The following is a 27,619-nucleotide window of genomic DNA, read 5'->3' as shown; positions in this document are numbered from 1 at the left end:
GCTGAACAAAGACGTAAATAAAGGGAGAGAGAGAGAGTGAAAAGGATGCAGAGAGAGCGTTCTCTTAATCTCCATCTTATCTGTTGCTGGGATCAGACTCATTATTGGGAATGTTTCAGGCAGGCTTCCCCTCGCTGTTATTTTGCCCCCGTAATCATTTGCATTTATGCTATTGGCAAGACATCTTTAATGTATTTGGCCTGCATTCAAGATATACATTTTATCAGTCAAACATGGTCTTAGCTCTACTACGGCTCTACCAAATGAGCTATATAAGTGTTTCGGATAGTGAACTTGCATTGTTTTAAAAAAAGACCAGCTTTGGCTTTCATGTAGCAGATACCAGAAATCGAAACTTGCATTCTTATTAAATGTCTCTGGTCAGTTTTATATTTTTTTCTCTTTTTTTGGCCGAATAATAATGAGTGGTTGAATAATAAATAAAACATGCGGTGTGTGTATAGATATTTGTGTGTGTGTGTGTGTGTGTGTATGTATGTGTGTATATATATATATATATATATATATATATATATATATATATATATATATATATATATATATATATATATATATATATATATATATATATATATATATATATATATATTTTTTTTTTTATTATTTATTTTTATTACTTATTTTGTATCTATCTTTAATTCTATAATCTTTGTCCAAAATGTAAAACTTGAATGAAGATATCTGGCTACACTGTAAAAGAAAAAAAATCCACTCAGTTTTTTACTGTAAAAAAAACTCTCAGATGTGGTTGCTGGAATTCTGAAGCTCATTACAAACAGCTTTTCAATAGTAACATATGTAGAAGGTGCTTATTCACACAAACACTAGGCCACTAAGCACCATCATGGTGAGACTCATTAAACATAAATATGCAATAAACATAAATTTTACCTTAGATGTAACATACACCCCTAATAAACATAACTGATAAGAAAAAACTAAGAATAAACGGTGGTTTTAAAGAAAAAACGTAAAATTCAAACCAAATTTGAAATGCATTGCAGGTTTACCCTGTAAATTTTACAGGAATTTACATAACTATTTAACAGGTTTTTACTGTAGCATTTTCGGTTATATCTAGATATTTAAACAAACTGTAATTCCAGCATATATCAATATATCAATAAGCAACAAAACTGAAAGCGTTGAACCCTTATCTGCAGTCCTACGCGTATTCAAGAAAACGAATGCGATGCAACACCAGCAACAGTTGACAGTGCCCCTGGAGGTCTTTCCTTCAGCTTACGGTTTCAAATCTCACTGTTTTGCTGGTGTATCTCTTAAATGCTGGAGAAATGAGAATTATGAAAGCAGAAGGATCAGGCCCAGTGCGGAGCATTGCTTCTGTCAATCTCTATAGTGCCTCAAGGCCTACAGATAGCGGCCCACACAGAGGGGAATTTATCAGCCTCATGCACTCGTTAGAAAATAAAAGTCAGGAGTTTTGCCTGCCTTTGATCTCAGCTGTTGGATAATAATTGTAATCTGTCAATTCCACAAAGCAGCACAACAAAAAAACGTCGAAGCTTTTTGCTGCAAAAACGCTATCGATAAACAGCATCTCATCTCGTATAAGTGGAATACAATAATACAGAGCCTTCATATATGACAATTTCTATACATTAACATTGTGGCTTGTTAACAATAGTAATTTCTGGAAATTGTCTTGTGCCTTTTTGGCTTATTACGTGTCTTTGCGTTAATTTTGAAACCATTTAATTGATTTACTTAGGCCTAGAATTGCGTGTAGAACATTTAGTTCACGATACTTTTGCGGTTATCAGCTTAAAGTTGAACCATGGACCTTCGTGTTGAATCCAGCTCCCCTTCTCTGACAGTGGAAGTCCTTTTCGTTCTCATCATTAGCCTTTGTCCCATCTGCAAGAGCGTACTCGAACACCTGCACAGGCAAACACCCGCTCGAAAACAGCCCTCTCTGCAGGATATTGATCTAGTCGCTCTCCGTAATTGGCTCTTCGCTTTTCACTGCGCTGTTTGCATGCCACGCGCCAGATGTGAAGCATAAAACATCTGCTGAAAGGATTCTGGTTAAACAGAACTGAGGTAAAAATAAAAGCCTCTTTAACGGGCCATTGATTTCTGAGGAAACATTTCCTACAAAATAAGAAAGACGGCATGACTTGGTCTTTTCACTTGAATTTTAACACGCCTTTTTTTAGCAAGTTTGACACCATTTACTTTAACAATTCGTCAGTGCATGAAAGAGCGTCCACTAGAAGTGGAAATATTTGGTCCCACTTTAAGGTACATTTCAATTGTTGCTGTAAACAAACCATTAACTATGACTGTTGCCTTAGTAAGCCGCTTATTTGCTGTTTATTAATAGCTAGTAAGGTAGTTATGGTATTGGATAGGATTAGGGATGTAGAATAAGATCATGCTAAACAGTCAATATGTTAATAATTGGTTATGCAAATATGCAACTAGTTAATAGTGAAAACAGTTTTGTTTTGGTTTTTTTGGATTATAGTAGTTATCATTTATACTGTTTTTAATAAGCATAGTACTATTTATAAGCATTTTTTATTTGTTTACTTTTTTTTTTTTAAAAGTAGAAATAATTTAATGTGCCCGTTTATATACAAGTAAAGATATAATTACATTTTTATACTGAATTATTTGTAATGCTGCTGTGATTTTTATCATTCTACCCGACTTGCTTTGAGTGGCTTTTTTTTTTTTTTTTTTTTTTTTTAAAAATATTTAAGCATTTGATTAACGTTTATTTTTTATTATTTTTCAATAAATAATGCAAGTTAAAATGGCGTAGAATTAAAATAGCATGAAGAATATAAATAAATGGAACTAAAATAACATGATTCATAACATGAATATTTTATACAGTATACATTCCAGGGTTATCGCTCTTTTTATAAGCCGCCTAGAAATGTGTATATTTTAGCTATGTATTTATCTTTTGATTTTTACGATTCATATTGATACGCAATTATTCTTCTTTGTAATGATTTAAAGGTGGCCTTGGAACGTCTCCATTCACTGTGTGTTATTGTCACAGTGACATCATACAAAATGGGTAAAACTACAAGAGGACTACAAGAGGGCAAGAGGAACACTGGCTGTGTTTTTCAGCGCTCGTGACAGCTAGAACACTATCTTTCAAAGTTAGCTCTACAATGTCATAACGGTAATAGAGATGACGGCCACAGTCAGGAAAAGTAAGATAGCGAAGCAACAGGAGATAGAGATGGAGAAAAATCATTGTGATTCCTGGAGGTTCTATTTTTCAAAGCGTAACTTTCTCCTCCTGTGACTTAAGACAGACGTGTCTCAGTGGGTGGACAGGATACATAATGACCCCGTCCATGTTGACTGAAAGCATTTATATCAGGGAGCTATCAGCGCTAGCACAAGTTCCTGCGGGATCTGGACAAACAACCGAAAGATCATGCCTCCTAAACAGACAGGGAGACCAGGGCCGATGACCAGGGCATAAATTAAGTGGCTGTTGACTGGATGCTGGAAAAGCATTGAGATGTTTGCATTTCCTCTCTCTCCTCGCTGTCAAAGATGAAAGCCAAGAAAGCCCATTTTCTCTGGATTACAGGAGATCTGTTGCTTCATCTAGTTTTCTTTTGTTCAAAACAGGAAAAGGCGAATGGTTTTATCTGTGCGATATTCCGGGGCCGTCTGACTCCTCGGGGGCGATTGAAAACCCGCGGGCTTCCCAGCCTCCCGCGTGGCCTGTTTCTACTACAGGGGTAACCTCAGAAAAACAAGGCATTAGGAGAGGACATATATAATTTATTTCTAATGCCGGCGAAGGCTTTGAAATGGCCCCTTGCAGCAAAACCCCATGATTATAGGTTAAGGGGTTGCAGAGGAAATGTTGCTGCAATCACTTCAAAAGAAGGTCAGAATTTCGGATACTCTTCCATGAAATAGAAATGCCCTGCATTTATCAGTAATGCCCTTTCGAGACACCATCGAGATTATTCAGAAAAGTTTGTATACAGCTCCCAGCGTCTGTAGTAAAATTCCCCATGCGTTACTTTCTGACAGGAGTGATGCATGTGAATAAAATAAAATATAAAATAAAAAATAAAATAAAATATAAAAGATTAAAATAAAATATAAAATAAAAATAAAATAAAAGTAGTACTTATTGTTTTAATAATAATAATAATAATAATAATAATAATATTTTATTGGAATTAATATTTACTAAATATTTATTTTATTATTATTATGGAATTTTGATAATGTTTTTGTTCTCTAATATATGTATAATGTTTTTATAACATTATTATTGTTAATGATGATAATAAAACTATTATTATTATTATTATTTATAGTTTTGGTTCTGTTGAAGTTATTACAACAGAAACAAAACTATGCAATTATATATATTATTTTTAAAAATGATATCCATTTTTATGTAGATGTTTATTGAGTTGAGTTTGTTTTTTTGTTACCTTTTAAAATATTGTTCAGTCTACTGTATTGTAGTGCATTTGTCTGTGTTATATTATTTGGATGGCCAGTCAGCTTTTGTCTGTACATGTCTCTCGTCAGCGCAAACACATTGATCTACTAGCAAGAGAAACCTTACACCTAAGCATAGCACAATGACTGATAAAACACGACCGCCAGCAGGCCAGCCCCAACAAATATGACAAAATGAGAGCGGTGAACCTGTCACAGTCAAGAGAAAGGACACAACACACATTGCCTTTCAATGAGCCCATGAGGCAGATGGCTGTATGTACACAAGAGTACCACTTCTGATTCAGCCACCCCTGTGCCTCACCAGTCCCCATTCCGATGCATTTCTGCCAGAGGTATCCATTACGATTCATTTAAGCAGTGCAGGGATGAACTGCATAATGCCATGAATATAGATTTGTCCATCTGCCTGCCCGTAATATCTTGATTTTGGGATAATTGCAGCGCGGTAGGATCTGTTTTTTGGCAGGACAGTTGTGTCGTAGTCTGGTCGTTCGGTTTTGTTTCAAGAACAACTCAAATGCGTCACGCTGGGAAAGGCAAAAATTTGATTAGTATTTTTCTTCGCATTTCAATGAAGGCAACGCATGCGTCTCGATGAGTATGGGACTCGTTTTATCTGTAAGCTGGACCGCGACTCATCTCATATCACTCCTAGGTTTCATTTCCACCGGCGTCCTCAGGTGAGAGCGCAAACATCCAGCCCCTTCATTTCCTCCCGTCTCGCCGGAATACCTCGCAGGCTAATGACGGCGATGGAAAAGAAACCCGTCTGTGTGTTTGCTGCAGTGTCCGTCCCCCTGCTGCTTTTGGCTCTAAACAGAGAAGTCCTGGCAAAGAGGACTTCCTGTCTGGCTCTGACTGGCAGGTGGGCAGTCTGGCACGCGGCCACTGGTTTGTCAACAAATGTACTGTCACTATTAGAAGAATTTCAGTTTGGTCCTTGCAGTTTGAGAACACTAAAGTTACTTGTAAACGTACAATTGCCTTTGCATTAAAAATTAAAATGGTACACAATATAAATAAAACGGTATAATACAAGAAAAATACTAATTAAAGCCTTAAAGCATCATTATTATTTCTACATAAATTGTGCCTAATGGTAAGTATACACAACAACAATAATAGTTTAATAAACTAAAAACCACTAAATGAAAGTTTATTTTAAATCAAATGTATTTTTTCTATTATAGAAATATTGTATGTGTGAGTATATAAACTTTATAATAATAATTCAAATCATTACACTAGTTGTGGTGTTAATCGATTAATCGCAATTACATCCTAAATAAGTTTTTTACATACGTGTGTGTGTAATAAGTATTTAAGTATATATAAATACACAAACATGAATGTATATATTTAAGAAAAAATAAGTTGTTTATTTTCTATCTATTCAAAATGTATACTGTGTGTGTACTTATGTATACGTATTAACAAAAATTTATTTTGGATGCGATTAATCGTGATTGACAACACTACATATAACTATAATGGTGCAAAATACATTATAAATAACAAACATGTAAATAAAGACGATACTTTTTGAGGTCACTGTACTTATGGGACTACAAAATGGACATGAAGGCATGCCGAGGGCGAGAGAAAAAATAGAAGTCCGTCAGAAAGTAGAGCGATTTGTTTGTCTGTTTGATGTCGTCTCAACGCCTTGCTCTGTCATAGTACTGACATCACTCTCCGGCACGCTTGCGAGTAAACCAATTACGACGAGGGGAGAGGCGAGAGGCACGGAGAGGAGGGCCACGGCAAAGGTCGTGTCAATCTCAATACCCTGATGGCTTTGAAATGAAAAACCTTGACCTGTCTGAACAGTTTAGTGTCGGCTTTTGATAGTTCTGTCTGGCCATTATGGCTCGCTGAAACGGGACACAGCTAACACCGCTTCGCAACTGCATCTATTCCGATCGATTTATTTATTGTTTTAAATGCAGATGATTACATATTCTTGTAGTTGAAGAAGCAGCTTTAGGTGCAGCGTAGACCACGAGGACGCTCACGCACACGTCAATACACACAAATAAGTGCTAACACCTTATGAAGGTTGAATTTTGTTTCCTTTTTACTGCTGACAAGAGGAAGGACATGTTATCACAGCTTTTCTTGGGATTAGCAGGCTTTATCTAACGATGCATAATGAATCGCATTTATCTGTCCCTGTTGCTTTAATCGACACTCAAAGCATTGTGGGAAGAAAAAGCAATCCGAAGGGAACAGGTTCATAGTGCCACCTTATCTTGAAATTAGCTAGTTTTGTGGCTCATTGTGAAAGCAGGCTATGAATTAACTATACAGACATTGACCACATATCGGCCACGAACCGTTTCATTGTTTGGTCAATGCTTATTTATTTAGGATTGTAATCATTGAGACACGTATTATGCATTAGACCTTTTCAAAAGAAACTTTAGTTTTGTCATAGCATTCCCACTGTAGTAGGAAAGAGTAGTAGGAAAGAGTAGTAGGAAAGAGTAGTAGGAAAGAGTAGTAGGAAAGAGTAGTAGGAAAGAGTAGTAGGAAAGAGTAGTAGGAAAGAGTAGTAGGAAAGAGTAGTAGGAAAGAGTAGTAGGAAAGAGTAGTAGGAAAGAGTAGTAGGAAAGAGTAGTAGGAAAGAGTGAATGATAAATGAAAAGTTTTGTCATAGCATTCCCACTAGTAGGAGTAGTAAGAGTGAATGATAAATGAAAAGTTTTGTCATAGCATTCCCACTGTAGTAGGAGTAGTAAGTGGTGGAAGTGGATAAATGAAAAGTTTTGTCAAGCATTCCCACTGTAGTAGGAGTAGTAAAGGAGTAGTAGGGTAGTTAGTAGGAGTGAATGATAAATGAAAGTTTTGTTAGCATTCTGTAGTAGGAGAGTAGGAGTAGGAAAGAGTAGTAGGAAAGAGTAGGAGTAGAGAGTAGTAGGAGGAGTAGGAAGTAGTAGGTAGGAAGAGTAGTAGTAGGAAAGAGTAGGAAAGAGTAGTAGGAAAGAGTAGGAGTGAATGATAAATGAAAAGTTTTGTCATAGCATTCCCACTGTAGTAGGAAGAGAGTAGAAAAGTAGGAAGGAGTAGTAGGAGTAGAGTAGTAGGAAATAAATAGGGAAGTAGAGTAGTAAAGAGTAGTAGGAAAGTAGTAGTAGGAGTAGTAAAGAGAGTAGTAGGAAAGGAGTAGAGTGAATGATAAATGAAAAGTTTTGTCATAGCATTCCCACTGTAGTAGGAGAGTAGTAAAGAGTGAGGAAGAGATAAAAGAGTAGAGGAAAGAGTTTGTCAGTAGCATTCCCAGTAGTAGGAAAGAGTAGTAGGAAAGGAATGATAAATGAAAAGTTTTTGTCAGGATTCCCACTAGTAGTAGAGTAGTAGGATAAATAAAAGTTTTGTCATAGCATAGTAGTAGGAGTAGTAGGAGTAGTAGGAATGATAAATGAGTGTTTTGTCATAGCATAGGAATAGTAGGAGTAGTAGGAGTAGTAGGAGTAGTAGGAGTAGTAGGAGTAGTAGGAGTAGTAGGAGTAGTAGGAGTAGTAGGAGTAGTAGGAGTAGTAGATGATAAATGAAAAGTTTTGTCATAGCATTCCCAGTAGTAGTAGGAAAGAGTAGTAGGAAGAGTAGTAGGAAAGAGTAGTAGTAGGAAGTAGTAGGAAAGAGTAGTAGGAAAGAGTGAATATAAATGAAAAGTTTTGTCAAGCATTCCCACTGTAGTAGTAGTAGGAATAGTAGAGTAGTAGGAATAAGAGTAATGATAAATGAAAAGTTTTGTCATAGCATTCCCACTGTAGTAGGAAAGAGTAGTAGGAAAGAGTAGTAGGAAAGAGTAGTAGGAAAGAGTAGTAGGAAAGAGTAGTAGGAAAGAGTGAATGATAAATGAAAAGTTTTGTCATAGCATTCCCACTAGTAGGAGTAGTAAGAGTGAATGATAAATGAAAAGTTTTGTCATAGCATTCCCACTGTAGTAGGAGTAGTAGGAGTAGTAGGAGTGAATGATAAATGAAAAGAACTGTATAAATGAAGTTGATAAATGAAAAGTTTTGTCAGCATTCCCACTGTAGTAGGAGTAGTAGGAGTAGTAGGAGTAGTAGGAGTAGTAGGAGTAGTAGGAGTAGTAGGAGTAGTAGGAGTAGTAGGAGTAGTAGGAGTAGTAGGAGTAGTAGGAGTGAATGATAAATGAAAAGTTTTGTCATAGCATTCCCACTGTAGTAGGAGTAGTGAATGAGTGCATTAACATAAACATACAGCTATTTTTAATATTATTTTATTACCTACAATAGGTTTTTATTTGTCTCGCAGTAATCTATGGATTCTAAAGGGACAGTGGTGTACTCTGTAAACTGCTGATTTCTTTCATTTCTAAATTGCAGTGAGGTCAGCAATATATATAAACAAAGAAAACAAACTATTTTAAGTCTTAAGTGCAAAAAATATCTCTTATGACTCTCCTAGCTGCCCCAAAAACATTTATATTTTTGTTTAAACCACATTAAGTTGGAGTATAAAATCCTTTAGTGGATAAAACGACTACTGGCGGGGAATAATGAAGGCGGATTCTCTGACCTTTGGGACGGTGTTTAGCCCAGCAGTAAAATTAAAAGTGCAAGTTAAATGTTCCAATATAATATCAGAAGCAACGTTCACATTTTTATTTGTATTTATTTATTCTCCAAGTCAAATAAGTTTAAGGCCTTCCAGATAAGCATTTTCACAGAACAATCTAGTATCAGTGTTTCTCAGCAAAAAAACACTGCACATTTTCTTATCGCCGGGCATTGTTACGTTCTACATTATTCTCACGAGTCCAGATCCATGAACCGGCAAGAACAAAGCGGCCCGGCGTTCATATTTATCACGGGTCACCTCCTGTTTCCTGCATTCAGGAGGAAATGAGCATATACCTGGCTTGTTTCTTCTTTGATAGAAGAGATACATGCGTTTGGCATAAAGCGAGATGCTGAAGCTCGTGGCGGAGGATAGAGCTGACGGAGGGGGCATGTGGAGGGCAAGAGAAGGTGCATTTATGTGTGTTCATACTGCCTGTGAGCCGTCTGATTAGGCGCCGTCATGCTGAGACATCCAGAGAATCTGTATTCATTTGGTCATGCACCTGCCATCTAAAGCAAAGGGAGAGGTGCTTTTGAAAAGCTGAATGAAATGACACTGGAGAAACGGGGATGATAGGGAGAGAGGGAGGCTTACAGGCAGATGAGAGCAAGATGGTGCCTCCTCCTTGGTTCATGATAACTGTACTATTCTGCCGTGTAGAACGTGTACTCTGTATGTTATGCATGCATTTTTATGCATTGAATAGCTGAATGAATATATTTGCCGAAACGTGTCGTGTAAAATGAGCATTTTTGACTTGATCTTCCATTTTTTGTCGAACTAATATGTCAGTGCTTCCAGTGATAGTTTCGCTTTCTCCACTTATCATTTGATCAGACCCCTTAGAGTAAAGAATTTTTTTTAGACTTGATTTAAAATGCAAATATATTTCAAATAGGCAATTTATTTCTGAGATAATTACTGCTCTTAAATTGTGACTCAAATCGGTGAAACTCATAAAACAGGCCCAGAATGCATTTCACAACAAAAAAAATATGAATAATTATAATTTTGTAAAGTAAACACAACATATTTTAAGACCATTAAGATTAAGCATTTATTTATTGTATAACAAATCCACGCAAAATGAAATCGTTATACTGCCATGTTTTATTATTATTATTATTATTTAATGCTATAGATAATGCCCAGGTTACTTTATTTACCTTTAATAAGAGTACATCTGCTTAACTTTCATTACAATAATATAGTTCTCATTACTGTTGTTTGTGGACATATTTTCTTTTTAATCAAAAAACTAATTGCGTATTGTAACACTTACATAAAGTGTCTAAAAAATGATTGTTTTACAGTCGGATGATGAGTAATGTCCAAGTTATTAAATTAAATCATTTAGCTTATTTAGCCATCAATACTAAAATGCAATCATCATTATTTATGACTGTGCTTATACTATGATGTTGTGAAATTCACCCAAACATGCATGTGGCAACCATTTAGCAGCATTTATAGCATTTGCATATTACATACTACTACGTTTAAATGCTAGGCGGTGCGCAGTATTAGCAGACAAGAACACAGAGGTTGGGCGGCACCAAAACAGGAAGAGGACTGCTTGACACACAGTCAGAACAGGACGCTGTTAATGTCTCATCCTCCATTATCTCCGTCCCCTCCGCATGGGCAGTAGAGATCCATCAAGAATGGACACTGTTCAATAAAAGCATACCAAGAGCCTGGTCTGCCTGGGTGGGTAACAAATGAGGGGGCTGGACCCTGTGGTCCCTCCTGGCTCTCAGCTCTCCTCTGTCTGATAGTTTATCTGCCTTCTGTCTGTCTCTCTGTCCCCTGAGCTCCCCCGTGGCCTCTCTTCCTGTTTGCCTATCTCTGCACCTGTCTGTATCCCAGCATGCTCTTTCTGTTGTCTCCGGCAGTTGCCAGTCTACCTTTCTGAATGTTTATTTGCGCGCATGTTGTAACGTAGGTGTCTGTATACTCACCTGTTCTGAAACGCTGTTAAATAGTATATAATGAGCAGATTAATAGCAGGTTTCCATTGTGACAACTTATCCCATATAGATTTACCTGTTTCACTTCAGTTGTCACTGCGCAAAAGGCAGTTGCAGACAATAAAAATGAGCTTCGCTTCAGTCATCTGCTAATATCAAAACAAGAATTGTTAATAGCCAGTGCTAATTGTTTTGTATATTGTGCAATTAATATGAATTCTGGTCAAGTAAATATAAAGAAACACATGAGCAATCATAAACAAATAATTGAATAACGTAATTCTTTCTCCTTTTTCCACATAAACAGGATGCCGTTTAGCATTTAACTATAACGCGGAGCGTTCCAGCTTCCAGCAAGCTAGAAACAAAGTCTACAACTTTTTGTGTACACTTTAATACACTTTTTTTCATTCACTGCAAATCTTTAAAAGGAAAAGAATGTTACAGATTTCTCACTGGCATTTACTTTAAAGTCGCAGTGTAACAGAGATTCCAGGCTAACAACGAAAATATGTGCCTGTGGCGACATTTATGCGAAACAATCTTGCAAATTTCACAGCTTTTAAAATTGCAATACCCAGTTAATAGCAGTAAAAGGAGCCTGTCCTCCAATGAAAACAACCTTATGGGTCGTGTACAAGCACCTTATTGCGACCCATATTTAAGTTAAATTAACATATTAAGTGTTGTTGCGTTAGAGCCCAATTTCAGTTTTTCACTGAGCATGCAGTCAAATTTTATAACGTTTATGAAGTCCTAAAAAGATAGTCATGTCTTTTTAATAACCATTAGGTAAAAATAAAATATGAAACGCTTAGGATCACACAATGGGATCGATAATAGGGAGGATTTTTAACTGTTAATTATATCATTGTGACGTGACTTCAACGTGTGATCCGCTTTTGTTGTCAGTTACAGTACATTAGTATGCTGTCTAGTCTGTTTTTGTTTGTCTCTTGAGTCCAGATCTCCCTTCAGCCCATCTCACGCTTTCTCTCCCTTCACTCCTGCCTGGGAGATCAGGATCATTAGCATTCAGCGGGAATCAAACACCTGCCAGCCACGTGAAGCCTCACTGCGGTGAGCACAATCAGCCAAATGTTTTCCTTGCGCGATGAATGTGTGTGGCTGTCACCATTCCAGTTGATTTACGCGTTCTCTGCTCGCTCTCTCGCTCGCTTCTGCTCCATCCCTCCTTCCAGTTTCTCCTTCTATCTAAGATTCACCAGAGGGGGTCTGTGAGGGTAAAATACCGCATCGAGGCTTCAGGTGGGCCTGAGCGACGCTGTACTCTGATTTACCGGCACAGATCCTGCGCCACTTTAAAAAAAAAAAAATGGCTGATCTCTCTGAGAGGTGTAGGAATATTGGCAGTCCAGACGTATGGCCATACTTCATTTTTCTATTTAGGACGCAAGCTGGTCAGTTGCCACTGGCAATGTGCTAAAGGCTTCGCAGGGTCACCGCAAGGTTACGCACGAAACAAACCTCCAGTCCCCTAGGGGCGCCATTACACACTGCCAGACGACATAATGAACGAGAATGAAACCGTGATGCCCGTGGGCAGAGTTTTAAAGCAATGCTTTGATGTGACTCATATGATGGAGAGTTGTGCGATCGCGCTAGCAGCTAGTCACTTGGAAAAGCAATTGTTTTCTTACTTTTCTATTTTTAATTCCACTGCAGAAGAGTGTTGTTTTATTAGCACAAGTATCAATGTTAGTGCAATTGCACAGTATTTAAATATTTTTGTAGAGTATGTTTAACACGTTCATTTAAATGTATGCTTATGTATTTATATGCCAAAATCAGCATATTGAAATGACATTAAAGCCTGGAGTAATGGCTTATGGATAAATGTTAAGCAGTCATAAAGGTGAATTATTTGAAAAATAAAATTAAATACTGAAAAAAAATTGCCTTTTAAAGTTTTAGGAAATTTACTAAATGTCTTCATGAAACATGATCTTTCCTTAATTCTTTAATGATTTTTGGCATACATAGTATTGTAAAATAAATTATTTTGACCCATACAATGTGTTTTTGGCAATTAATACAAATATACTTCAAATATGCTTCATGGTCACAAATTCCACAATATTACTTATTGAACTGTTTTTAAAAGATAAATCAAATCTTTACATTTGTAAATTTATCAAAATGTAAAGGTTTTCCATTCCTTTTTTTATGAACAATGATGGAGGTAAGGTTGATACGCATTTAAAATAATATAAATATATAAATATTTAAAAATATATAAAATTGAGTCAATTTGATTTAAATATTGCAGTTTCTTGTCGACTTATTTTGTAAGCTAAAACTAAGTCACTTCTTATAAAAAATAATGTAAATGGAATTAAAAATAAGTTCAAATTTATTTTGTCAAAATAAATCAACAACAAAATTTGCGCTCGCAAAATCTCAAATGTAATTGTGTAATTGATTAGTCTGCTCAGAGACAATCAAGAAATTTGCTGGTTCTCAAACAAAGCTTTGGTGGTTTGCAGCACTCTGTCTTAACTAGAGGTGTCTGAGATTCTGCTGAGCATAGAACATTTCAGCAGCGCAGGTGTGTGAGTCTTCACATGTTGTGATTCACACGTACGAATCATTCCACAGTTCGTAATCAATGCATATGTGAGCATCACACATAAATGTGCCACCAGCGTGGTAACATGAGCAGTTCTCAGTAAACCGATTTAATTCGATGCAGTCTTCTGTCTGCTCTTCACATTGTATCTTGTACAGTAGACCTTGAGAGAAGGAAAGGAGCATGTCAGTGACAGATATTGTAAAAATTCCACATTAGTTTGACAACAACAACAGCAGCACGGCTGTGAAAGAAGTACTGACCATATAGAGCTATATATTTATAGAGCTACAGTGATGGGTAGTAACTGATTATATCTCTTACTTTAGTTTGCATTAAATATAAATATAGTATTCAGCCTGCAATCTTTCTAAAGTCTATAATACATCATCAAAGTCATTGTTGAAAAGAATGCCCTTCTTTCTGTATGTGAACAGCAAGGTTGATTATTATTTTGCAGAGGTTTCAGTCTTGTGCTAGTCTCCTTTATCCTGCTAATGTATATGTGTGCATGTGAGTGTCTGATTGATTTATGCCTGCGGAGATTTGGTCACTGTGTTGCATTTGCTTCTTCATCTGTCCCTTCAGGCGAAGCGGCTGTACTGTCCTTCCCCTCCAGCTCCATGGGCGTTTATACAGCTATAAACAAAATGCACATTGAATGTTGTGCCTATGGCCTACTTTGTTAAGGACCATAAAGATGACTGACTGCCTTTATGTTCCTGCCGGTTTTTCATTGTTTGGCCCGACTGCAGAGGTGCTGGCACAGGATATTAATGCTTCCTGTACTGGGACTCTGTTTTGTTGACTAGCGCGGGTGCTAACTTTGTTTTATGACATAGGGAGCTAATCATGCCGCCTTTGATTTGTGCTGCAAGAATGTACAGTGACATGCTGCGAAGGAAAAAGTGGCTGAAACGAAAATAGCGAATGCATAAAATAGTTCCAGAACCGCGGCCTAGCGGTTAGCATGTAGCACTTCAGTTTAGCTTGCTGTTTCGAATCTGGTTAGCATAGAATTGTGAACCCGATTGCCTAATAGCAGATGTTTTTTCAACAAATGAGACAAATCGAACTCTTTAAAATCTCTAAATCTGAGTTAAAGCAATAATAAATGTAGCTAATGTTAGCAGATGGTGTGAAGTATTGAGTGTAAGCAGTGCTAATGCTTATTAGAAGGCACGATGGGTTCTTAGTACACCTGAGGCTCCAGGGGATGTTGTGCTATTAATCTGTTTCACAGAGATGAAATTGTGATAACCGGTAAGCTGCTGTTTTCGAGTATTTGCACATTTCCGTGTCTCATACCGAGCAAACAAGCTGTTTATTACTTAAGGAGGCACTCTATGAAAAATTCCTCATAATCGCTTCATTTTTCCTCAGCGCTTGTCACTGGAGTGGGGCGTCCTCACTGAAGAGGAAATAAGCAGCAAATGAGGTCGATTAGGCTTTTTTTAAAAATATGGTATGCTTTAGTGTTACATTTACTTAAAAAAATAACAACAAAACAAAAAAACAGTAGTAGTAAAACAATGTTTTTGTTTTAGTTTTTAATAAATATGCAATGTTATCTGATATAAATGTATGAGTGGTGTCTGTATGGTAAAATGGTGTTCTATTACACAGACCTTCTCAATAATAATAATAATAATTATAAAAATAATAACCAACAGCCAACAACCACCACCAACAATTATATAAGGTCCTGTTTACCTCTGTATTAATTAACAACAGTAATAATAATACCTTATTTTCATCTGTATTATTATTATTATTATTATTATTATTATTAGTTACATTTTCCAATTATATAACTATATTACTGCATTTTACTATGTATAATTATGAAAACAATTTAGAATAATAAGTATTACAAATTAAATTTAATAAGTACCTGTTTAAAAAGTTGATATCTCGTTTTTAATTCATAGGATGTTTATTGCTGGATATATGCTTTTATTATTATTGTAGGTTTACATGCAAATCTCACAGTAAATAAATACGGTAGCTCATGTAATATTTATGAACGTTAAGCACCTTTTGTTAACTTGCCTTTTGCCGAAGCACGCAGAATGCTGTTCCTTGTTCATGGAAACCAAAATTAGTCACCTGAATAAAAGTCCTTTGAGTTTAGAGGTCCTGCATGTTTACGGCTCTTTGAGACAAGGCGCATTTTTCACACCCAAGGTCTTATTTTCCTCTGTATGTTTGAGGATATTTTGTGCAAATAACGTTTGAGTCCAGACATGCCTACCGAGGCGCAATTGAAGAGGGTTTTCGAAGAGAAAAGTGGCAAGATGAAGACCGCATTGTTGTTGTCTGCCTTGCAGGCAATCAGAACACCGGGGAGCCGATTCACTGTGTTCATATTCTCTGTTTACCCAACAAAAGAGTTTTGTCATTGCCGTTGACACTGAGGGGCACCGCAGATCTATCTGGGCAAATTCGCAAATCAAGAAAAGAAGAAAAGCAACCGACTTCAGGCCATTACAACGGTTTGCACAGGAATGAGCAGAAGAGACAGTACAATTACGGCCATAGGAAGTGGCTGGAGTGTTTTTATACGGCTGATTTTCCAGCTCTACCACTTCCAATCAGTCTCGTATGCTAAGGAAAGTATGAATCATCCCCTTTGCCCGTGTCTGTACCTCTCGCTCCCTCGCTCTCGGACGAGGTGGTTTGATGTCAAGGAGACACTTCAATGCACATTGGTGAGATCAGAGGAAGTAATGTGAGTAATTTATTCGTGCAGGTCTTCCATGGCTGCTTTGCATTGCAATCAGGGCACAATTGCCATAAGAGAGAAGTGGGCATGGATAGTGCCTGTTTTATCTTTTATAGCTACCTGAGATACAGAAAAGTGCTCGGTGCACTTTCAACATCAAAGGAAGCCACATCAACTCCAGGCAAATGGCATTCAGACAGCAGGGTTCAGATGCCTTTATAAACAGGATCAATCGTCCCTGTCACCTTTCGTGCACATTCGGCCCCAGCGGGTGCGGGTGTGTGTGTGTTTTAAAAGTGTGTGTAAGTGAAAATGAGAGCAGAGAGATGTAATAATGGAGATTTTGATTACGCCGTCCTCCAAATGCATGCAATGCGATTCCTCTTCCCGATAAACTGCGTTTTCCGTCTGTGTTTGTCACGCTAATCAATGTTTTGCTAATGATACTTTAACATGCTCCCAAAATATACTTGTGATCGTATCTGTGAGGTGATAAACATGATTTCTATTGCCTTGCTCGGTTACAAAATCCAGTGAGGGCCTGACAATAGCTAAATTTAATTGGGCATAAATTACATTTGCTTTTTGTTAATTTGGTTTGCTTATTAGCTAACTTTTGCACTTTGAAGGTTATGAAAATCAGGTAATATTAACCCTTAAACGCATACCTTAGGGTCTTTACCCTTTATGTAAACGTGCTTTTCAGCGATTAATCACGATTAATCACATATAGGTCCGGGTCGCTATAGACTGAATATGTAGTAATAATTGGCGAAACGTTATGCATTTATGAACAACGTTTCATTTTAAATAACAATATTTATATTTCAATGTACAATTATAGAAAGTAAAAATTAAAGTAAAAATTAAAGTAAAATCAAGTAAAAATTAAAAAACTAAATATAATGAAATCAAAAGCAAAAAATTACGTTTGATCTAAAACTGAAACATGAAAGTAAATATGCCACTCCCACTACAGTTGTCTAAAGCCCCATTCACACCAAGCGTAATAACTATAAAGATATCAATAATTATATTTGTGCGCACGCCAGTGAACGATGTCGTCTGCTCATTCTTATTCAAGTGCGTCTGTCGCTTTAAATTCTCAAACGCGTGATAGCAGGATTGATTCCGATTCGCTGTCAATGTTTGTATCGTTCATCGTCTGGAAAAATATCATTCTGAAAGTGAGTCTTTGTCTTTATCGTTATAGCTGTGGCGTGGACTCTGATATTTTTAGAACTATATCTTTATGGTTATCGTGCTTGGTCTGAACGGGGCTTCACGCACGCGTCATGCGGCACTCTCACATACATTGCTGTGCTATATGCAGCAAAGTGATAATTTATGCGCGAGTCTGCATGTGTAATGCATGTCCTCATGCGGGATTACCGTAGTTAGTTTCAGTGCTAATTAACAGAGGTGTGAGAACTTCCTGTAAGCTGTATGATAATCATCCCAGAAAGGAGAAGCACATCATCTGTGTTTAAACAACAAGGGAAGCCAAGCTCATTTTTAATGTTTTTACACATGGCTGCAGGTATTTGCAGTGATTTAAAGTGTTTTACAGGAGTATAAATGAAAAGTCTGTCACTATTTACTCACTCCAAACCTGTATTTTTAATTAATTTCTTAAACAAAAAAAGAAATGTTTAGCAGAATGTTCAGGCTGCTCTTTCACATATATTATGAATAGAAATGGGGGTTTTCTTCCAAGCTCATTGAGTAGGTTTGGGCATTGCACCGAATTTTTTTTTTTTTTTTTTTTGGAAAATTACTTGTTTTTGCAATCGTATTGTTAACGGTCTGAATTCTGGCACGTAGCAACAGATTTAGCTGGTTCTCTTCCGCCCATCTCACAATCTTATTAAACTGACTTTGTTCTTCAGATGCAGAGGTAGAAGAAAAGATGAAATAATGTTTCCATGTAGGCAATAAATAATATTGGCCTTGAGGCTTTCATTGTTCAGGAAGGTGGAAGAAAAACATAATTCATCACTGAAATGTGCTTTTTAAAGTGTTTTATGTACTGCTCAGTCCCAGCGGAGAACTCAAAATACATTTAAAGCATTCTGAAAATACCTTTGTTTATTTTATTTATATATTTACGCACTTTTCATTGTTTCTTTAATGTATTTTTTTGCATTACAGTTGTACAAATCAATTGGAATCATTTGCACATTTTATTTCTTTTTTCGAACACCATTGTGATGATCCAGGTTTATTCATATATTTATCATATTTTTAATTTTTTTTTAACTATCAGACAGGGATTGTACTTTAACATAAATGGAAATTTCTTGACCAAACACACTTGTTTTGGTTCAAAAAGATGCCAAGTGCGGCAAGTCCTGTAGAATAGGGATAACTCGCTACCTATTTCCTGTTTTGCCCGCTTAAATTGTTTTCTGCATTTTATTGATAGAGTTCCTAACTCACAATGCCAAAAGGCAACAGCAAGTGAATGCGATCTTCAATTCACCGTGCCAGCTGTATAATAGGATTTCGAAAGCGCCATTTGATATGCTTTATGTATTTATTTTGAAGCGCATTAGCAGCGGCGTCTGACCTTGTGCATCTCTAAGTATAACCTGAAGATATTAAGGAGGAATTTTAAGGAGCACTGTTACTCTCGAGCTTAAAACGTAACATTGTTAATGCAACTTTAAACAGAGCTATAATAAAAAAAAAAATACTTTTCCAATTTTGTGGATAAAAAGAAACGATTGGATGGCTTGAACGTTCACCTTAAAATTGATCTTTTTATCCACAAAAGTATTAATGCACCTTCAAGTTTTTGAGTTAATTTATTAGTATACAATACAAATTAGTATTAGTATATAATATAATATAAATTACGATCATAAGCGTATTATATTTTTAAGAACAGGGGTAATTGTGTTAATACTTTTTCACCTTGCTAAGACTCCTTTTAGTATTTACAAAAATTATTTTAATGGTCCTTTTGGGACTTTTAGACTTTCCAATTAAGGAAAAGAAAAGTATTTTAATGACCCAATTAGCTGCAAGGGTCATTTGACACTTAGCTGAATGTCTCCTGCTGTCTTAAAAGCTAAAGCTAATTAAGACTCTTTCCCAAGATTTCCCCTTAAATATGTCACAGCAGACCACTGTTATTGTCTCAAAATAATCTCAATTTATAGCCGTGAAAGCGATTGCGGCTGCTCATTGCATTGGGATTTCAGATTGAAGTTCACAAAGAGCAGTATAGAATCTGACAAAAGTCCGTTTCATTTGGCTGTTCAACTAAACGAAACCTTGATGACAACTTGCTTCGTAATGAAAGTATAATTCAAATTACCGATGCAGTTGGTACATATTTCAAAACATTCAGCAGATTTTTTTTAGCCTATTTGTTTACTTGTTTATCATTCAGTGTGACTTATTTAGCCGCAGTCTTTCCGTCGTGATACCTGCAAGAAGAGATGCACACATTCGTAATGCCTGAGGGAATAAACGCAATCCATATTTTCATTGTTTTCAATTCAAAAGTCCTTGTCTCTCACACCGAAGCGGCTATGCATATCTACAATGTTAAGCTTGCTTTATGCATTTTGACCTCTATTTAAATTTAATAAATAAAAGAATAACTGGGACCGTTTGTCTATGTTCAGTTCAAACCACTGGTTGACCTTGCGTCAAGACGTCTGACCTTGTGAACTAAATGGCCCTGAGAATCTTCCTAAGAGAATTCCAAGGTAAAAACTGACTGTCAGGAGTAAAATACTTGAATGACAGCATGACTGTTCCTGCATGTTCTCAGCATATATTTTGTTGTTGAACATTCAAAACAGTCAAATGTTAGCTTGCTCATTCAAGGCTTAACAGACAGGACTTTTTTGTTTTCCCCCTACTAGCCAGTCAGGCCAAGAGGTCAAACCTTTACTTGCTCTGGTGACATTTTCAGTGGCTCTGAGGCACAAATGTGAAACATCCTGTTTGCTTTGAAATTCTTTAAATGAAGTGTATTAATATTGAGACGGCTTAAATAGTTGTATACAACATAATTTGTATATAGAAATAAAATTGGTAATACCAGTCAATATTATTCATATTATTATTATAAATATTATAAAAATATTATTATAATAAATGGTAATATAAAACATATTTTAAATGCGATAATCTAAATTGTTTGACAGAACTTTTTTAATTAAAAATATTGATATATTTGTATTTATATACAATATGTGCATATTATTAATGCATATAACTTATTTTAACACTACTTTAATAAACATTCTTTAATTTAACTTTAGGTATTTCAATTAAATTTAATTTATAAAAAATTTTACTAAATAAACAGTAATAAAAGATGTGGAATAATGATGGCATAAAACCGATGCCAGAAATGCTGCAATGACTGTATTGGGGAAGTGCTGGTTCAGTCAGCCATTCTGAAACACTCTCACATTGGCCATCAGGCCATCTTTATTGTCAAGGCCTGTCATTTATCTATTGCCGGCTTGGAGGCCCAAAACTGAATGTGGGTGTTTTTTTGTTGACGCCACTAAATGAGCCGATGATGGGACTTTGGGAAACTTGGGGAGTCAGTGTTTACCATGGCCCAGGGCCACGGCAGCTGAGGCTTCTGGGTTGAATCAGGCCGAGGCGTTTAATGTGTGACCAAATGACAGAGAAGAGCTCAGAGGCCAGTCGCAGCTCTAAGAGATAACGTTTATTCTGACAAATGAGCCTGCCCGTTTTTCCCTCTCAGATGTATTACGCTGCATTCATTTTCCATTAAGCAACCAATGTCATTTTGTGTGATGGCTCTCTTTTTCTCTCTGCAGGACCCGTGGCCGTGATCAGCGGTGAAGAAGACTCCGCCAGCCCCCTCCATCACGTCAATCACGGCATCATAACCCCGTGTACCCTAGACGCCGGGCCAGACGCTGTGGTGATCGGAATGACCCGTATCCCAGTGATCGAAAACCCACAGTATTTCCGGCATGGGCACAACTGCAACAAGCCCACAACTTGTGAGTTTCTTGTTTTTTTTAATTTTTAGATTTCTTAAGCATAATCGTCTGCTGGTTATTAATCTGCAAAACATTTAATTTGCATGTACGTTATCTTGCATTGAGAACAAGCTTTTTGTGGTTGCCAGATACCAGCAGTATAAATCCACCAATCAGACCTTTTATGCTAAATCGATGTATTTTCTGCCTAGTGCTAAAATGCTAAATATGATATATTTTTAATTCTATTCTTAGAGTATTCACGTTTTTGGATGTATTTTCTAGAATAATCTTAAGCATTAAATATACATGAGTATGAGTGCATCGGAAAAAAAATTAAGCTCTTTTTATTGTATTTTTTTTTGTTTAGCAATTTCTAAGAAAATTATTAAACGTGAGATTTAAATAGTTTTTTTTTTTTTTTTTTTTTTTTGCAATATAAATATAAATTGAGTCATTTCAGCTGGTTCAGATCAATGAGTTACGCAATTATTCTATTGAACCACACGCCATTCATTTTGTTACATCCAACTAGGATTTAAACAAGAACTGTTGCTACTTCATGCTGAAAGAATGTCAATCAATCAGTCAATTAATTGGAGAATCAGTAAATTTGAGGATCAGTGGTTCATTCGAATCATGTGTCAATTAATTCATGAATCGGTGATTCATTCAGGCATTAATCATTGAATTAATTCAATATATTTATCGGTGAATCAGTACATTTGACAATCTGAGAGTTTGAATCATGTTCAAAAATGAATAGATGAACCAATCAAAGTAATCAAGAATCATTGAATCAGCAAATCAATAGGCATTGATCATTGAATTATTTCAATCAGTTAATTGGTGGGATCAGTAGATTAGAGAATTAGTGAGTTGTTTAAATCATGTTTTTGGTTTTTTTTGTATATATATAGTGCACTGCATACTCGTTATTGCAATTCCTACTGCCTGCCAACAGCTATTTTTCGTAATCCGACTTTGTTCCACACAGCAGGTGGCAGACGTTCCCAAGCTCTTCATTGCCCCCTTGAGTACTCTTCCAAACAGAACTGATTCAATTAAAGTCTGCAGACTCCTGCCATTTGAAAAGCCTGTGAAAGCATACTTATTACAGTGAGTGGCAGCGACATTGACAGTGATTTGTGGAGTTTCTGTCCTTGCCTAAATTTTTACAGTGTACTCAGGCAGTGCGTAAATCTGCTGCACCCCCCCTCACCACCCCTTAGCAAAACTCATCATATTTTAGTGCACCTACTGTACTGTCATATTTCCAAAGTAAATTGAACTTAGGTTTATATTTAGGTCGGATGCAAATTCCGGATGCAAATGTGCCTTACAGATTGAATTCTAGACAAAAGCATATATATGCTTAAAAACGAGAAGGTGAAGTGGGAAAAGTCTAACTCTGTTTAAGAATTGGAGTGGGGTGTCAACCATAAAAAGAAAGCAGAAAAATGCACTTAATTTAGAGAAATATATTTATATATGTCGTAAATAAATTATATTAAATATGCAATAATCGTATAAAATATAGAACATTTTCTATTATTTTATATAAATTTTTCAAAAAAGAATAAAAAAAAAAAAACAATCTTTGATAGTTAATTTCCGGATAAAGTTTAATTTAATCTGCTTTAACCAGGATGAAAAAGACTCTCTAATTCATATGGTAATTTTAATATCATGCACAATTGGCAAACCTTCTGATTTCCACCTGAGAAAAGGATTCACACTAGTCCTTTTGGGGCGCCGACGGGTTTTCTCTTCCACACGGCCTTGATCCGGACTAATCTGTGAATTATCTGTCTTTAGGATTTTACATTATTCCGGCGCTGGCAGACTCTATTCCCTCAACGCATCCATTCTCTCTGTTCTATTCTCTCTGTACTTTCTACGAGCTTTTCCATGATTTTCAAATCTAGCCAAAATTGGATTCTCGGCGACACGCAGGGAGAAAAACTGCGCTACCTTGTGTTTCCGGGCACCATGTGCTTCTGATCTGCCTGTTCGCTCCAATGTGGAGACAATCCCAAACTAAGCGAGCTTTGTTAAATCGGCTTAATTTTATCGGCCTCTAAAGATGCGATTCTGGTTCTCCAGCCTCTTTTGAACCCCCAAAAAGTGGCAGAGTATCATTGGTCATATTGTGCTGCTTTGTTGCCTCATAATCAAATAAATTTGATTTGTTTGTGGGCAGAGACATGCAACTCAGGAGGGATATCACTTCTGAAGCACCTGGAGGCAACCAAGAAGATTAATTTAATTCATCTGAGCCAAAGCAATAACAACACTGCTGATTGCATGAGATGTCAATGTCGTGTCCGAATACTGAATCTTATTTTCGTTTAGATTTTTTGTTTTTGTTATTCTTACAGAAAAAAAAAATCTTTTAGCATCGACATTGTTTTACGTTTTATGCACACACACACACACACACACACACACACACACACACACACACACACACGTTAAAACTTAACATAGAAAAGCTATAAATAAGTAGATATAAAAATATTATATATTATCACAATCATATGCAAGTTGAATTTTTATAGGCACATATAAATATATGTATATATATATATATATATATATATATATATATATATATATATATATATATATATATATATATATATATATATATATATATATATATAAATATATTTATATATAGTGTATGAATGTAAATGTAAATAATGAATATCATTAATATAAATGTACATATTCTGCATGTGTATATCTATATATACATATCAAATACACAGATTTATGTAAACATCAAATTTTTGATGCTATTAATCACAATTGTTTGACTGCACTAATATATATAAATATAATATAAATGTTGTTGAATATACTTGAACATTTGCAGTTTGTCATAGTTGTTTATTAGCCCTGCCAGGGATCCTAATTGTTCACATTTCAGTGAACTCAGATACCAAAAGGAAAAAAAAAAAATGGAGGGACCCAGATGAAAAATGACAAAGCCGTAGGCAAACAAAGCCAATATCCGCTGCTCCATGAAGCTGATACACAATCAAACAGTGCCTGGTGGCTATGGAGAAGCACATGGATGGGTTGTAAAGCTGCTTGATTTGTCATTTTGTACTTGGAGAGTGGTGGACGTGGAAAGAATGAGGTATCAGTGGCAGTGGATGATGACTTGAGCTGGTGGAGCTCAGTTAGTAGACCGTAAAATGTCCAATTTAATTAGATTGTTCTGAATGTTTTGTTGTGGCGGTGTGGTGGTGAAGAAGCTGGGCTGATAACCAAAAGATTTTAAGTTGGGAAAACTACAGCTACTGAAAAAATGCATTCCACCATCCCTCAATAGTCTGAACCTCGACTAACAGATGGTTCTCAAAATAATGAGCAGCCCCGTTTCTCTAAACCCCTCCACTCGACACACAGGCTAACTCGGTAAGCCAGAAAAATCATATTAAGTGTGGAAAAAACATACATATGTATATAAACACCCAGAGTTATGCTTTACGATACTGCATGAGTCTTTAATGGCAAAATGACTGATTTATAATCTGCCAGGCTTGTGTTTGTGGCTGTTTACAGCAAGAGTTTTGAGAATGTGCGTGCTAATAGATTAACAGCACAGGCTTCTTTTTTCATCGCTTATTATTTCCAGCACCTCTTCCTTTTCTTCCTCACACGCGAGGGGCTGAAATGAGCCGGAGTTTAAAATGGAAAAAGCGACTTCATGCTAGCTTGAGCATGATTCATTATTAATTCATGATAATTGTCTTTTGTCAGGCATCAAGCTACAGCTTTTCTGTAGTTTAAGTTATTAAAATAGAAAAAAATTGTATTCTTATAATAACTTTACTAGTTTGTTTATATACTGTATGAACCTACTACCTATATTTTTTCTTTTCACTCTAATTTAGACTTTTGATTAATTATAAGTGCCGTTTTCACAACTTCAAACAATATTAATATGCTGAGATGTATGAAAACTGATCACCGCAATACGTACCTATATCAATGTAAAAAAACGTGCCAGGGTTCACATGTTGAATGTTTTGTCGCCACTCAGTGGACGTTTCTCTTCGAAAATGCTCAGAAAATGGTGTTGCAGAGGTACATATTTTTATGAGACAAGGTCGGCATAAACTACAGAAGTACGTTCTGCTCCAGGTTAAACTCTTACTGCAGTGACACCATTTGACTACTTGTCGGGTCAACTGGGCTATAAAAGTATTGAGATGGATATATTGGCTACAGTGCATTCAAAGACAGCTTCATTATTGCAGGCTGACTAAATGTGAGGCCTGTAGCAATGTTGGCCAAACTCTGCAAAAGCAGTGAACCCTTTGTTCAGTGGCCGTCAATTACCCAAGCCTCTTCCCTGTAATCATCTCTCTGAAGACTTCCACCCTAAACCTTCTGGCATTTTAGCAGTGAACTCATTCCACCCCAATTAGCCATTAAAGGACCCCAAAGAATTTCACAGCACATTTGAAAATACAAGTGGTACTGAAGAATGTATTCCATACGTTAGCAAGCGGCAGTTTTTGTCACTTTGCACAAACCGAGAGTTTGGGGATGCATTTATTTTGCGCAAAATTACTATGGCATTAAGTGTTGATATCATAAACTATATTGTGATATTTTGTTGCTGTGGGCCGGTTGGTCTAGTAATAGTATTTTTATATATATATATATATATATATATATATATATATATATATATATATATATATATATATATATATCTCAAATTATGATAGTAAATATTTCTGAGAATATAAATGTATTTTAATATTATTACTTTTTAATATTTCACATATTAAAAGCATTAATGCATTATATATAAGATGGAACACTAAAGGGCTAAAAGATATATGTATTTCGTTCATCTTTTTAGTCTTTTTTTTTTATGACATAGGATTTCTTTTATTGTCTGAAACCAAAGGAAAGAGAAAAGAACAGCCTTATCTATTTTGACAGAGCACCTTTACTTTCAAACGGCATTAAAGACGATCTTCTCTCTTATGTCTGCTGGCAAGATTAGAGAGGAAGAGCTCTATAAAGAGTTACAGACCATTTACTGCTGTCTTTTTGCTGCAGAGAGCTTCAAAGCGAACTTCTATGTGGACTAATTTTGCGTAAACTGATTTTGCGTGTTATTTCATCCCCGCCGATTGCATAGAAGGCCTTTTATATGCAGTGAATCTCCTCCAGTGGTTGCCCAACTGGTTGATTAAGATATTGAGGGAAGACCGAAAAGCAGAGCTCAGTTACACAGCGGGAGCCATTTTGTAGTTTTCCCATGCAATCACTTACATTTGCATGTAAGAAGCGCCAGAATTACCAACAAGCACAAAAAAAAAACTGTCAAGGAATCCGTTCCCCAATTGCACTCCATCTTATTTTACTGGAATGCATATTTCCACCCTGTCAGACCAGAAGGAAGCCCTGGAGGGCAGATCGGTGAAATGGGACATTTATCTCCAGCCATTTAGTCAAAACTGTCAAGCGACATGTAGTTAAGTGTTGACCTCAGTCGGCGGGTGCAAAACTCTGTTAAACCAGCATCGCTCTGATGTTTTCACCAAACTGACATAAGTAAGGTATACAGAAACGGTTTCTTTTGTTTGTTTCCGTGGAAGAAGTTCAGAAAGTGGGCGCATTTAACCATAAGAAAGCCAGGAAAACATTTCAGTTTGAAATTGCCGAAGTGCTCGTGTGAAACGGCACTCTTGAGGGCCTTTTAGAAACGTATTTACTTCAAGCAACTCCAATACAAACACAATGCGCTGAAAGATATGTCCTTATTTTCTCTGCTTTTGTGCTCCAGACACAAAAATCATGATAAACCTCTGGCTCACTCACCTCTGGAGGCAAAGGTTTACCTTTTTATAGAATTCTAAATCATGGCGGACAAAGAATAGTGTCCATCCCGTGTTGTTACAGTGGAAATATCATGATGCACCGCAGCAATAGATTCAATAACAGCTCTGAGGATGCAACAAATGCTGCTGATAGAGATGAATACAGTCTTATTTTTGGGGCATGGGGAATCACGATATAGCCGTAAATGGATTTCACTTTTATGATCTGAAAATGTCTTTACAGTAGATGCCTGCGTAAGAACATTTACTACTGTTTTTATTTATGCAACGAAAATGAAACCAATACTTTCGTTTAGAAAGGAAGTTTTAATTCAAAAACTGCTAGTGTGGATATAGACATTATGATGACTATAAACTAAACTATTCTATTCTGT

At 36.3% G+C, this 27,619-nt stretch overlaps 1 protein-coding gene across 4 annotated transcripts in view; it reads left to right on the top strand.

Annotated features, from left to right (window-relative positions):
* Positions 1-27,619, top strand: part of ntrk3a (neurotrophic tyrosine kinase, receptor, type 3a) — a 184,417-nt gene that overhangs the window by 120,030 nt on the left and 36,768 nt on the right. For all 4 annotated transcript variants that reach the window (XM_043228369.1, XM_043228368.1, XM_043228371.1 and 1 more), the window contains one exon: positions 21,202-21,390. In XM_043228369.1, coding sequence (XP_043084304.1) covers positions 21,202-21,390 — 189 coding nt within the window. The remainder of the gene's footprint in view (positions 1-21,201; positions 21,391-27,619) is intronic.

This window comes from Puntigrus tetrazona, chromosome 25, assembly GCF_018831695.1.
Source record: "Puntigrus tetrazona isolate hp1 chromosome 25, ASM1883169v1, whole genome shotgun sequence".
Lineage (NCBI taxonomy): Eukaryota > Metazoa > Chordata > Actinopteri > Cypriniformes > Cyprinidae > Puntigrus > Puntigrus tetrazona.
This window is presented reverse-complemented; position numbering and strand designations above follow the sequence as displayed.